The sequence below is a fragment of the Canis aureus genome, chromosome 16 (genome assembly GCF_053574225.1).
Source record: "Canis aureus isolate CA01 chromosome 16, VMU_Caureus_v.1.0, whole genome shotgun sequence".
NCBI lineage: Eukaryota > Metazoa > Chordata > Mammalia > Carnivora > Canidae > Canis > Canis aureus.
The window spans coordinates 36906032-36920145 of NC_135626.1; the positions used below are offsets into that span (position 1 = coordinate 36906032).

The 14114-nt window shown below is 50.8% G+C and overlaps 1 protein-coding gene and 1 pseudogene across 2 annotated transcripts; both read left to right on the forward strand.

Annotated features, from left to right (window-relative positions):
- Positions 1-3945: 3945 nt before the first annotated feature.
- Positions 3946-5008, forward strand: LOC144286471 (peptidyl-prolyl cis-trans isomerase B-like; annotated as a pseudogene).
- Positions 5009-6806: 1798 nt separating this feature from the next.
- On the forward strand, positions 6807-12853 carry PRR15L (proline rich 15 like). Of its 2 annotated transcripts, none has more exons than XM_077852960.1 (3): positions 6807-7060; positions 11590-12533; positions 12568-12853. In XM_077852960.1, the coding sequence occupies exon 2, from the start codon at positions 11629-11631 to the stop codon at positions 11929-11931; it is 303 nt and encodes a 100-aa protein (XP_077709086.1). In that variant the 5' UTR covers positions 6807-7060; positions 11590-11628; the 3' UTR covers positions 11932-12533; positions 12568-12853. The 2 variants fall into 2 exon arrangements, with proteins under 2 accessions (XP_077709086.1, XP_077709087.1); XM_077852961.1 differs by lacking the exon at positions 6807-7060 and adding an exon at positions 8881-9038.
- Positions 12854-14114: the final 1261 nt, after the last annotated feature.

A 14114-nucleotide genomic window follows, 5' to 3' on the forward strand; every position in this document is an offset into this window, starting at 1 on the left:
CTTTTGGAGAGCCACAGGCTGACTGATCTGTAATCAATCCATGCAGTGGCTGAAGCTGAGGGAAGGCATGAGACTAGGAAAGCAATGGCTGGCGTGAGGAGACAGGGTGGTGAGACAGGTGATCACACAGGGCTGAGTATTGGGGCCATTTGGGGTCCCTCCCCTTCCAGGATGTTAGCTCCTCCCAGGGCTCTGCCCGGTTCTTTCTAACGGACCCCCCACCTCTGTGCCACCACAGCACTTGGGACCCAGTAAATTTGTTACTGAACTGCATGGTGTGATAGAACAGTGAGATGACCTAGATTTCTGCCCAGTGAGACCTTGGACTATTTCCATAACCCCCCTGCCAGCCAGTTTCCTCAATGTGGAGATAGCACCTATCCTGATTGTCTTGGTATTTCTGTTTATAGGCTTAAATAAATAAACATACTAGATGTACAACTCTGCAGTTTACAACATGCTTTAATATATCTCTCATGCTTTGTAGACTCTGTGCGTGTCTGTGTGTGCATGAAACATTAATCGCCAGTATTATAAAGTGGGTTGAAAGATTTCCCTTGAAATGGCTCTTAGGGCAGAACTAAAGGCCTCTTCAGGGTTCTCTCGTGGGAATTTGGCTCCCATCTCAGAGTCCTGACTCAGGCTATAAGAATTGCTGGGGCTCCCCTGTGATTAAACAAACACTTACTGGGCTCCAACTATGTGTTCCTGGCTCCCCAGGACATCCCAAGAAGCACGGCCCTGCCCCACCCTCGAGGCGCATCCCTCCTCCTTGAACCAACAGGTGGGGCAGAGCAGGGCAGGGTGAGTTGGTGGAGGCAGAGACCACCAGCACTTCACTCCACCCACAGCTCCCCGGGGTGACTCATGTGTAGCAGAAAGATGTTTGAGACTAGTTCTGTCTACCTGCTGGCCTCGGCTCAGGGTGACTGCCCCAGACAGCAGAGGAGTGTGGGCTTCCAGCAGCCGTTGGAAGGTGGCAGGTGGGGTGCTTCTGACTGTGATTCTCACAATTCTTTGCTGATTTAGCAGACGGAAAACTGGGCAAAGGGCAGCATGTGGAGGGAAGTAGAGAAGGACATAGCAGGCCTGTGCCAGCTTTGGATAGGAAAGCCCAGAGCCCCAGGGGGCTATGCAGGCAGGCGGCTTGACTATCCTGTGCTGTTGTTGTTAGCTACCTTAAGTGATAACCATGTGCCACGTGCCAGTGTAGACCTAAATGTTTTACAAGCCTTATCTAATTTGATCCTTCCAACAACCTTATTATGTGGGCACTATCATTAGCCAGATTTTAAAAGGTAAGGGAGCCAAAGCTAAGTTAAGTAACGCGGCCAAAATCACACAGCTGGTAGTTGGTGGGGCTGAGATTCAAACCCAGGCCTGTCTGGCTCTCCAGCCTGCATTCTTTGTTCTCTGTTGGATGTGGCTTCTCCCATAACCCTGCCTACCCCATTCACTCAGCCCCAGCCACCTTAGCCTGGTGGTTTCAGCTTGATTCCCACTTCCTCCCCAGTTGCTGCACCAGATACCTGGAACCCCTACTTTTGCAGTCCCTGTCCTGTTCCAAAGTTCTTTCTTACTACCCCTTATTCTGGGCAAGAACACCCATTATTTATCTTTCTACAATAGCCATAAAAAAAAAAAAGGCTTACCCTGGACATTCAAATAATCCATTTCTTTTATCTTCCATATGTTTATTACTTTATGGTCTGTGTTTTCTGTGTACTTGCTCACAGCCATACAGATTGTCGGGATATGTGTGTGTGCGTGTGCACATGTGTGTATGCATGTGCATGTGTGTGTGTGGTGTACTTGCCAACTGGGCTGAAAGCCCTGGAAACTGGGGTATCTTGGTGTTTATAGTGTAGTTTCTATGTAGCTTTTCCCCAGTCTGTCTCCGTACCTAGTCTGTGAGCATCTTGTTGGCAGGGAGTACCAGCTTGTCCATCTCTGTGACCCCAGTGCCTGGATGACACCGGATGTTGAATGTCAGGCACTTAATGGATGCTCCTAAAGGAAGGAATAAGAGGGCACCTGGGTGGCTCAGTGGTTGAGCGTCTGCCTTTGGCTCAGGTCGTGATCCTGGGGTTCTCGGATCAAGTCCCACATCAGGCTCCCTGCAGGGAGCCTGCTTCTCCCGCTGCCTTATGTCTCTCTCTGTGCCTCTCATGAATAAATAAAAAATAATAATAATAAAAAAGGAAGGAATAAAAAGTGTAGCATGTACAGGCGGGCATTTAGGAATGAGTGGGGACCAGGATCACTTGGTCTGAGAGGAGGGCTGCACATTCCCCAGCTCTTTTTTGCATCCCTCCTTCCTCAGCCCAGGACTTAGAACCAGCACCCCTGAACTGCTTGAAACTGTAATCCAATAGGACGCTGGGTCTTCTTGCCACAATAGAGCACTGAGACCCTTGGGGCTCCCTGGGTGTATTTTACTTGCCTCAGACAACAAAGATAAATTTCTGAGGATAGGCATGTTGTATGTTTGTCTGTGGAATATCATTTTTTAAAGATTATTTATTTATTTATTCATGAGAGATGCAGAGAAGGGCAGAGACATAGGCAGAGGGAGAAGCAGGCTCCCAGTGGGGAGCCTGACACAGGGAGCCCAATCTCGGTCGGGATCACAACCTGAACCAAAGGCAGACGCTCAACTACCGAGCTACCCAGGCGTCTCTGGAATATCATTCTTGAACCTAGTTTTAGGGAGGTGCATTTATTTAATTTATTTATTTTAAAGATTTTATCTATTTATTTTAGAGCAAGTGCAAACGGGGGAAGGGGAGGGCCTTGGGAGAGGGAGAGAGAAAGAATCTCAAGCTGATCCCAAATAGAGCCTTGAGCCAGACACAGGGGCCCAATCCCACGAACTCTCCCCTTGCTTGCACTTGCTGTCTCTCTCTTTTTCAAATAGGTAAAATTTATTTAGATGTCTACCTAAGCCAAAATCTAAAGTGGCTGGTTCAACTGACTGAGCCACCTGGGCACCCCCTAAGGAGGTGCATTTAAAAGTTTAAAAAAATTATAAAGCAATAAAGTGGCCTGTTTAAAAGATATTCATAGTTTATAGCCTTATCTCAAACTCCCCTCCCAATACTGCTCTTCCCAGAAATGAATCTCCTGAAGGCCAAGGGTTTGGCCTACTTCCCAGGCTGGTCCCTCTCAGAAAGATGGGCCAGAGCCTCCAAAGCTGGCACCTGATTCTGGTAGCGTTCTCCAGTGGCAGGCCACAGGTGGTTTTCAGCAAATCCTGCCCACTACAATTCTCACTGGGGCTCCTTCTCCAGTGTGCGGGTCAGAGAACAGCCTTATGCCCGCTCCCCCTAGGTCCCAGGCATCAAAAAGGCTTAGATTTTGGAGTCAAGGAGTGGGGGGATGAGTGTCTCCAGTAGGAGCCCTTCCAGTACAGATGGGATTGGTGCCATCGACCCTTGGTTACTGTACCCCAGGTTAGGGCCCATCCCACCATCCCTCCAGTTTCTTCCCAATACCTAGGCTGAGATGAGTGTTTAGTCTCTTCTGGTGTCTTCTAGACTGGTTGTCCACTCTAAGAGGACACTTTGGCTTTCAGACAAAGTGACAGATCTAGAAAGCTGTGGGCACCTTCCTGGGACAACCATGTATACTTCTTTATTTTTCTTTAAGATTTTATTTTTAAATAATCTTTACACCCAGTGTGGGACTCAAATCCACAACCCAGAGATCAAGAGTTGTATGTTCCACCAACTGAGCCAGCCAGACGCTCCAACTATGCACACTTCTTGCAGAGGCAGGAGGGCCTTGCGAAATAATTGGTTCATATAAACCCCTGGGAAGATGATAATTAAGAGGAGGCCTGCTATAGCTGAAATCACAACAGGTAAAATAGATGGGTTTTCTCTTACATTTACCTGACCCATTGAGAGTGGGACAAAGGCAATAGGAAAGATTAAGAATTTCTTAGGGTAAGTCTGGTGGATGCTGCGCCTCTCCGAGTGGAACATGAAGGTTCTCTTCACCGCCACCCTCGTCATGGGCTCCATCTTCTTGCTGTTGCCAGATCCCTCCACGGCGGGCGAGAAGAAGAAGGGGCCCAAAGTCACCGTCAAGGTGTACTTCGACCTTTGAATTGGAAATGAAGGGCAGCTCCGGTGGCTCAGCGTTTAGTGCCTACCTTCAGCCCAGGGTGTGATCCTGGAGACCTGGGATTGAGTCCCATGTCGGGCTCCCTGCATGGAGCCTGCTTCTCCCTCTGCCTGTGTTTCTGCTTCTCTCTCTCTCTCAATCTCTCTCTCTCTCTCTGTGTCTCTAATAAATAAATAAAATCTTTAAAAAAAATGAATTGGGTGGTCATTGGTCTCTTTGGAAAGACTGTTCCAAAAACAGTGGATAATTTTGTGGCCTTAGCCATGGGGGAGAAAGGATTTGGCTACAAAGACAGCAAATTCCATCGTGTGATCAAGGACTTCATGATCCAGAGTGGAGACTTTACCCGGGGAGATGGCGCTAGAGGAAAGAGCATCTATGGTGAATGCTTCCCTGATGAGAGCTTCAAGCTGAAACACTATGGGCCTGGCTGGGTGAGCATGGCCAATGCAGGCAAAGACACCAACGGCTCCTAGTTCTTTATCACGACGGTTAAGACCGCCTGGCTAGATGGCAAGCACGTGGCGTTGGCAAAGTTTTGGAAGGCATGGAGGTAGTACAGAAGGTGGAGAGCACGAAAACAGACAGGACAAGCCCCTGCAGGATGTGACGATTGCAGACGGTGGCAAGATTGAGGTGGAGAAGCCCTTCGCCAACGCCAAGGAATTGCGTCCAGGGACCGCTTCCCTTTGAGCCACCATCTGTGCGGCCCTGTCGCCTTCCCACAGGTGAGGACGGCCCGCCACAGGGCACCATGCTGCGGGGTCCTGGTGCTGGCATCTGACGGAGTGGACCCCTCCCCTCACATTCCATAGGCCAGTGGCCTGGTTTTGTAACAAACTCAAACTCCTACCAATGCTGACCAATTAAAAAACAACAACAGTGGTTTAAAAAAAAAAAAAAAAAAAAGAATCTCTTAGGATAAAGACAGGACTTCTTAACTCTCATTTGTTTTTTTGGTTTTGTTTTTTTGTTTTTTTAAAGATTTTATTTATTTATTCATGAGAGAAACAGAGAAAGAGAAGGAGACAGAGACACAGGCAGAGGGAGAAGCAGGCTCCATGCAGGGAGCCCGACGTGGGACTCAATCCCGGGTCTCCAGGATCAGGCCCTGGGCTGAAGGCAGCGCTAAACCGCTGAGCCAAAGACAGGACTTCTTAACTCTCATTTGTGTTATAAAGCTTGCATTAGGTCTCTAGTATGTCAGGTCTGTATCAGTGGTAGATAATTTACAACTCAAGGAGCTAAAATTCTCTAAGGGAGCCAAATATATGAATAGATCATTACGATACTATATATGTGTGTACATACATATATATAATCAATTGTGGTATATATCATGTTAAATAGAAGCATGTGAGCAAACTCTGTAGGAACAACACAGTTTCTGGTGGCATGGGAGGCATAATAAATAATTTGGGTCTTGAGGGATGAATAGGAGTTTGTCTTGGTTCACCCAGGAGGCTGTTCCTGACCAAGAGTACAGCATGCACTCCTTCCTAGACAGCTTCTGCACCCAGGGAAGTAGGCAGAGAAAGGGATTAATGAGAGTATTCATGAAGGGTTGGGAGAGACCTATCTTTAGAAGGCCAGGCCCAGTGGGTTCCACTGCAGGCCATGGGAGGACACTTTTGAAGGACCGTGGGCCTAGGGGCAGGGGTGCTGTTTAGGATGGAGGGCAATATGAACCCACAAGACCGTGAGAGGCTGAACCGAGTAGAAGCAGGGTTGGAAATGGTAGGACAGGTTTGAGAGTTGGTTTTCTGGGAGTTGGCTGAGGGGAGTAGGAGGGCAAAGGAAGACATGACATTGTCTCAGAGCCTGGCTTGTATGCACTCAGTCCTCAGAGGAAGGTGGCTGGGTGGGTGGATGGAGCATTAAAGCTTGGCAGCACTGGGACAGGCAGTTAGAGGGACAGTGGACCTGCAGCAAACACTTCTCACTCTCTGGGGGTGCCTGTCCTAGGGGAGAGAATGCCAATAGGAACAGGCCACCCAAGGGTGGCTGCAGAATAACCTTCTCTGATGGATGATCAGTGAGGGCACCATCCCCTGTGTGTACACACTGTCTCCATGCCTTTCCCTCTCTTCCCACTTCACCACAGCCCCCTCACCCTTCCTTCCCTGAGAGCTGGCCCCAGGTTTTGCCCCCCTTGTAATATCAAATAAGTCGGGTGCAGTGGACCTTCAGGTCCCGAGGGAACCTCAGCCCCCCAGCCCAGTACCAGCCTGAGCTGAGGAGTATTGAGCTTTGGGGTGGAGCGAACCGGTCTGCCAACCAGTTTAACCAGGGACTGGTTTCGACTTGGAGTTCAAAGGAGCTGGGGTGCACCCGGTCCCACATGGCCAATGGGAGCAGTGCTTAACCCTTTCCCGGCTGTGCCAGGGGCAAAGTCCAGGCAGGGTCTGTGCTGGAGAGGGTCTGAGCCTCTTCTGAGCATGAAATGGGTGAGGGTGACCTTGGCTACAGCTGGGGGGTGCAACCAGGCCCATGAGAGTGGGGAAACAGGAGAGAGGCTCCCTTGTTTCTCCTGCCCCAGACTTCCCTTGGGGTTTCCTCTTCCTGCTGAGGCGATCCCTGGAGGACCCTGGCTTCTGGGTGGGTGCAGGGGCACTGGGATTGGATTTCTGGGGTAATGAATATTCATCAGCCCGATCCGGCCTCTGCTTCTGTTTACTTAGCCGGGAGGGGCTGGGTTTCAGGTTCACCTTGACTCCAGGAGCCGCAGTGGAGCAGGTACCCGCTCCTGCACCTGTTTCTCTTGCACCTGCTGTGCAGCTGCTCCCACCCAGCTCTCCTGGCCTGAGCCTTGCCTGGTGTGGCACCCTGGGGGCACCCCTACCTCTCCCAGTCTCCTGCCCGGGCAGCTGCTACACTCAGCTCCTTCTCTAAGGAAGGTCTCGCCTCCAGCCGGGAGCAGTCAGGATTACAGGTACAGGCAGAGGGTGAGTGGGTGGGGAAACCAAGGCACAGAGCCCAGTCAAGGCACCTGGTTCTGCCTCCATGGCTGGCAAGCCTAACTGGGAAGGGGAACCCAGGCAGGCCGGTTCCCATCTCTCCTTGGTTGGGCAGGGAGAAGTCGGACTCATCCCACTGGCTCTTGGAGTCAATCCAGGCCTCCAGCAGAGCTCTTTCTGGGAAAGTTTCACTCTGAGCAGTTCTCTATTAACGCTTGCTAAGCTGGAGCCCACCCCCCAACCTGGAGGATGTTTCTGGCTATCTGGTGGGAACATCTCCCTGTTCCTATCCAGGGCACCCCAGTCTTATTCAGAATGGAGAAGTGCCATCAGGGGCCTGGCAGAGGGACATGGGCTGGCGGGGGGGGGGGGGGTCCTGGATATTGTCTTAAAGCCTAGAATCTGACTTGCTTCTACTCCCCTCTATCCCTCCATTTCCATCGCAATCGATGGTTAACTTGTCCCAGCTCAGAAGGGGCTCAGTGGGGGCGGTGGGACCTGTCCTGGGGTGACCACATAGGTGCCATAGAGCTGGCTGTCATAGGCAAGGGGTGGCAGGCTGTCCCATGAGGTCCTTTTGTGGATTCTAAAGCTGTGCAAACAGCAGAGATGTAGCTAGCATCCTCAGGGCTGATTTCTATCATCCCATGGATTGCAGGGCCCCAGGGCAAGGGCCCAGCCCTCCGCGTGGCCAGCTAAGGGCCCTGCACAAACAGCCTGCGTGGCCTGCCACCTGTCACTAAATGCTGGGTCTGCTTGCAGTCCCAATTACACCTCCTGCCCGCAGTTCCCTCCTGCCTTCTATGATCAGGTATGGGCATGTGGCTGAAGGTATATTGCTCTTTCCAACTTTTGATGTCACATCGCTTTATTTATTTATTTATTTATTTATTTATTTATTTATTTATGATTTTATTTATTTATTCATGAGAGACACAGAGAGAGGCAGAGACACAGGCAGAGGGAGAAGCAGGCTCCATGCAGGGAGCCCGACGTGGGACTCGATCCAAGGTCTCCAGGATCATGCCCTGGGCCGAAAGCAGGTGCTAAACCACTGAGCTACTCGGGCTACCCCGCTTTTTTGATTTAAAGCAAGTCAGGTTTTATACTATCTTGGGGTGGCTCACTACTTCAAAGAATCTTATAGTTTGGTTATTTTGTAAAACAAAGAACAGTCTTCTAATTTATCTGTTCTGTTCTGACTTCCATATGTCAGTCGTGGTGAAAGAGGCAAACGCTGCTTCCTGGTGCTTGTATGTCCTCTCAGACAGAAAGGATGGAAAAGGTATCTTAGACCAGAGTTCAAGGCCAACAGACAAGGGCGCCGATGCCTTCGTGCCATGGTGGAGGCCCCAGGGCAGGGTCCGAGGGCTATTCCCACTTCCCTATGGTGTTACGATAAGTTCCTTATGATCTATCACTTCCTTCATTCCAAGGGGAGTAAACCCCTGCAGATGCCAATTTGCGGCACCCTCTAAGGCAGGTGTGTTTTAGCTGGCGCGGACAGAAGCACTGCCTCTCAAGGAGGTGGGCAGTCAGGTGGTTACTGTCAGCTCAGAAGCTGTATCGTCCACTCCCTGAGTTCCTTGGCAACCCCGGATGGGCGTTGGTGGGGTCACGGGCCCTGCCCCAGACCAGGCGGCAACTGGGGCACCCACAGGCCAACCAAGTGCCCTCCCCACAACTTCCAGAAAACCCATTCTGGAACACCAAGTTCTGTGCAAGGTTGTGCTAAGCCCAGGTGGGGCAAGCTGCCAATGCAAACCTCTCAGGCTGTCCCCTTGTGCGCTCACCTCTCCAGGGTGCCCTGGAAGTATTTATCTGGCCACTCTCACCCCCTCCTTCACTTTCTAAGTGGGAGCTGCACAAGATCTCCCCTGGGCTTCTCCTGCTACTTGAACCCAGCTAAAGGGACAGAGCTGCCAGTGTGGGAGCTGCTTCCCAGACAAAGAGGTAGGAAGGAATCCATCAGGAATGTACTCTGGGCATGGGGCTGGGTAGATGGAGGGACAGGGGAAACAGCAACCAGGAGCCCATGGAGGCAGGCACTCAATCCTTCCCAAGCCTAAGTCAGCATCCTGCTTGCATCTTTCCCCAAATTTGATATGCTCCCTGTCAAAAAAAAAAAAAAGAAAAAAATCCATGCTCATTATGGAATATCCAGAAATCAGAAATACCGGGAGAAAACATCCCCTCTTCCTTCTCCATTAAGAAAACCACTGTTGGAATACCCACCATTTGCTTCAATGTGGATAGAACTGGAGGGTATTATGCTGAGTGAAGTAAGTCAAACAGAGAAGGACAAACATTATATGGTCTCATTCATTTGGGGAATATGAAAAATAGTGAAAGGGAATAAAGGGGAAAGGAGAGAGAAAATGAGTGGAAATATCAGAGAGGACAGAACAGGAGAGACTTCTAACTCTGGGGAACAAGAGGTAGTAGAAGGGGAGGTGATTTGGGGGGTTGGGGTGACTGGGTGACAGGCACTGAAGGGCGCACTTGGCGGGATGCACACTGAGTGATATGCTATGTGTTTGCAAATTGAACTCCAATTTAAAAAAAGAAAAAGAGGGCAGCCCCGGTGGCGCAGCGGTTTAGCGCCGCCTGCAGCCCAAGGTGTGATCCTGGAGACAGAGGATCGAGTCCCACCTCAGGCTCCTTGCATGGAGCCTGCTTCTCCCTCTGCCTGTGTCTCTGCATCTTTCTCTCTCTCTCTTTCTCTCTCTCTCTCTCTCTGTCTCTCATGAATAAATAAATAAAATCTTTAAACAAGAAAAAGAAAAAGAAAACCACTATTAGGCAGCCCGGCTGGCTCAGTAGTTTAGCGCCACCTTCAGTCCAGGGGCCTGATCCTGGAGACCTGGGAGTGAATGGAGCCTGATTCTCCCTCTGCCTGTGTCTCTCCCTCTCTCTGTGTTTTTCATGAATAAATAGATAAAATCTTAAAAAAAAAATTCTTACTGCTTTCTCAAAAAAAGAAACAAAGAAAACCACTGTTTAATAATTTGTCGTATTTCTTTCTGGTCTTTTAAGAAAATGTAGTTAAGGCCATCAGTTTTTAAAGGAAGTGATCTATTAGCCTGTGCTGGGGTGGCCTGACCACCTAGGTTTCTGGTGCATGATGGCTACTACCCGTTCGGCAGGACCCTTCCCAGTCACAGACAGAGTCCTGAGAACCAGACCACCACCCTCTCCAGGCCCAGAGATGCCTGGATTTCTCATCCCTTGTCCTGCCCTTCTGTTGCTCAGAATCTGTCAGCCTGCTGTGTCCATCCATCTTACACATCCTACCTGGCAACGATGTCCAGGCAATCTCATTTGCCAGAGCTCCCACTAGCTCAGACAGCACCTTTGTGGAAATGAGTTAAAGATGAGGCCACATCTGTGTCAGGACACATCACAGCAGGGCACATGGCTTGTCAGTGGAAAAGCCTGGATTTTGGCCCCCAAGCCCGTGATAACCATTTCTCATGTGGACCTTGTGGCCCCACCAAACCTCCTTCCAAATGTTCAGTTCCCGGGATGCCTGGGTGGCTCAGCAGTTGAGAGTCTGCCTTTGGCTCAGGGCATGATCCTGGGATCCGAGATCGAGTCCCACATTGGGCTCCTTGCAGGAAGCCTGCTTCTCCCTCTGTCTGTCTCTCTCTCTCTCGAATAAGTAAATAAAATTAAAAAACAATGTTCAATTCCCCTGCAAACTCCTGTCCTCATGGAAGCTAGATGGGGAAAGGAGCCATCCCTCAATAATTATTACTGTTACCATGTTTTACTTTGCAAAGGATGCCTCCCTCTGAAGGCAGGGGATGAGCATTAGAGCTAAATGTTAGGCTGGCAGGGACAGGTGAGGACACTGAGATCCAGAGAAGTAACTTCCTAGAGGTCGAGGCTGATACAGTCCCCAGGATTTCCCACTCCCAGCCTGCAGTTCCTCCCATAGGAAAAAAACCCCTCATCTCCTTCACTCCTGCTGGTACCCCCTGGGAAGCCCAAATTACTCTCAAAATCCTAAATCCTACTTATTTTGTAATGAATTCTAAGCAAAATTCACAGGTGTTTCTGTGCATCTGATACCAGCCAACCATCTCCCAGCTCCTGGTGGTAGGGTCTGGCGCCCCAGTGGGAAGAGCTTGGGAAGGATGTTGGTGGTCTGGGTGCTGGGCCACCTGGGCAAGCCAGTCACCTCCCTGCAGCCCTGAGGGGCCTGGAATCTCAAAGCTCCCCACCACCTGCATGGTAAGAGTGTGTGGTTGTCCCGCTGCCCCTCGGCCTGGGCTCAGTGGCTCTCCTGTTGGTGTCCATTCAGCTGCCCATTCCCCAGATCCCTCTCTTCTCATATTGTAGAGCTTTATCCCAATCCTCAGTTCATTCGGCCCCACGTGCAATTCTTTCATGCCCCGACTATTAAAATAGCCCATGATCAGGTGTTTAGAGAGGGCTGCTCCAGGCAACCCCCACTCACGCCTCACTTCTCCCCACTGACCCCTTTCTCTGTCCCACCCAGCTCCTGCAGAAAGTGCCACCCTCGGCTCCAGGGAACATCATGACTGAAGTGGGCTGGTGGAAGCTTACCTTCCTCCGGAAAAAGAAATCCACTCCCAAGGTGCTGTATGAGATCCCTGATACCTATGCTCAAACAGAAGGCAACGCAGAGTCCCCTCGGCCCGAGGGCGGGAACCCCCACGGCGATTTTAACACCCGCCTGGAGAAGATCGTGGACAAGAACACAAAGGGCAAGCACGTCAAAGTCTCCAATTCGGGTCGCTTCAAGGAGAAGAAGAAAGTCCGAGCCACACTGGCAGAGAACCCCAACCTCTTTGCTGATAAGGAGGGCAAAGGACAGTGAAGGGGGCCAAGGAGGATGCTCTTGCCTCCCTACTCCTGCCATCAGCTGGATCTGAGACAGGGGCCTGCCACGCTGGCCTCCTTGGCCACAGCTGACACCAGGGGTGGGGGGGTGGGGGGGTGGCGTTGACGCCTGCTGGCAGGAAACATGTGGGTTTAGCTTTTTATTTATGTGCCCCAGCTTTCTGGAAGGTCTGGGTTATTCCCGGGTCCTCCCACGTTCCCCAACACATACAGAGGCTGCAAAGTCCCACAGGAAGGACAGCCCTCCTGGAAGCGAGTGGCAGCCCAGCAGGGAAGTGGGCACGGCAAGGGATAGAGGGAGCAGACTTCACCTCCTCCAGGGGCACAGGCTCAAGGGTGAGTTTCAATTGCTGCTCCTTCTACTTGCTCTCCCTGGAACTGTTCCCTGGACCGATTCTGAGAGTGAATTTTCCAGAAGCCACCTGATGGGGTGGTTTTCTGGAGCTGGAGGAGGCAGAGACCCCAAACCTGAGCTCACCTCCTGCCAAAGAGGGAACCGTTCTGGAACTTTGCAGGGGAGAGGAGACCGGCTGGCATTCTGACACTCTCTGGGGGGGTGGGGTACTGCAGAAGGACCAGGCGAGGGGGGGGTGGGGTACTGCAGAAGGACCAGGCGAGGGACCCCACAGGTCCCTGCACACAACTTCAAAGGGACACTGCACTGGCTCATGGGTCCAAATTCTTCTCCCCTCCTCCTGGTATTTAAGAAGAACAAGCCCCAGGGATGAGTCCTGGAGCCCTGAATTTTGCTTAAAAAAAAAAAAAAAAGTAGGTTTCTCTCTTTGTAATAAACAGTGCTGCAAAAGCAGAGAACCTATTTATGCTTTCGTCTTCTATGTACTGAAGACTGTTTCTTCTGTCTTTACTCCCTGCATGGGAATAAAGTGGAACTCTGAGTGCTCAGGTGTTTCTTTTGAACATCAGGAAGGGTCCCCAGGGGCGGGAGCAGGGCGGGGGTGGGGAGGGCCTGGCTGGCTCAGTCAGTAGAGCACAGGACTCTTGATCTAGGAGGCCTGGGGTTAAGTTCGAGCCCCATGTTGGGTCTATAGATTACTTAAAAATAAGGTCTTTTTTATTAAAAAAAAAAAAAAAAAGAAGAAAGAAAGGAAAGAGTCCTGAGTATGCAAATCTAGCAAAGGAAGGGGCTGGTTTCAGTTCAGTGGTCAGTTCCTTTTGGTCAATGGAACTCTAAGAGAGTGGAGGGGACATTTGGTGACTAACCCCAAAGTCACAGGGGTTTGGTTTGGAATCAGGATTCAAATTCTCTTTCCACCGCTTCATAGCTGAGTGATTTGGGGAATATATGTTATTAAACGTTCTCTGAACCTCGAGTGCCTCTTTGGTAAAAAGGGCTGTAATAAGGTCTATTTCGTGGGAATGGTCAGCATGAAGTGTCCCACACATGGTCCTATGGTAGGTGCTCGGTTAGTATGGCCTTCCTCCTCTTGCTCTTATTAAGGAACTCCACTGTAGCCCACAACTTCTACTCTTAAGGAAGAGCAAAGAGTGTGCTCCCCTGTGTTATTAGGTCCAGATTTTTCTCAAGCCAGGAGCTGGGAGCTAGGAGCTAGGAAAAACTGGACAGATCTCTGGAGCTCTTGGTGCGAACAGGGAGAAAGCAAGGTGGCAACTAAACAATGTGGTCCTGTAGCTTCCAGGTCAGTTCTTTGTGGCTGTTGGGCCACTCCACCCCAGGGAGTGTTGCTCGGCAAATTTATTACCAAAACAAACAAACCCATACAAGGGGGCCTTTGTTGGGTGGCCTCACCCAGGCAAGCGGGAACTCTGAAGATGAGTGAGGGACAGAGGAGCTGGAGGGAGGGAAGGCAGGCTGGTTCAGGTGTGCTACCTTCTCCGAGGCCTCTGCCCCTATCCCTCCCACCCCATGGGACTTTCTAGAGTCTGTCTGATTACCCAATCCATCAAGTGTCCCGTGAAGGAGCTGCCTTCCCCCATATTCTAGCCCTGTCCACTGTGAATAGCCAATGTTTATAGGGAGCTTACAATGGGCCAGGCCCTGTGGCAAGTACTCCAGGAGATTCCTTGCTCAATCCGCTCATCACCCGAGACAGGTGTGGTCATTGTCCCTGTTTTCCTGCCGAGTTAGCTGAGGCTGAGAGAAGTGAAGACTTGCTTGCCATGGTGGAGCTGGGACTGAAG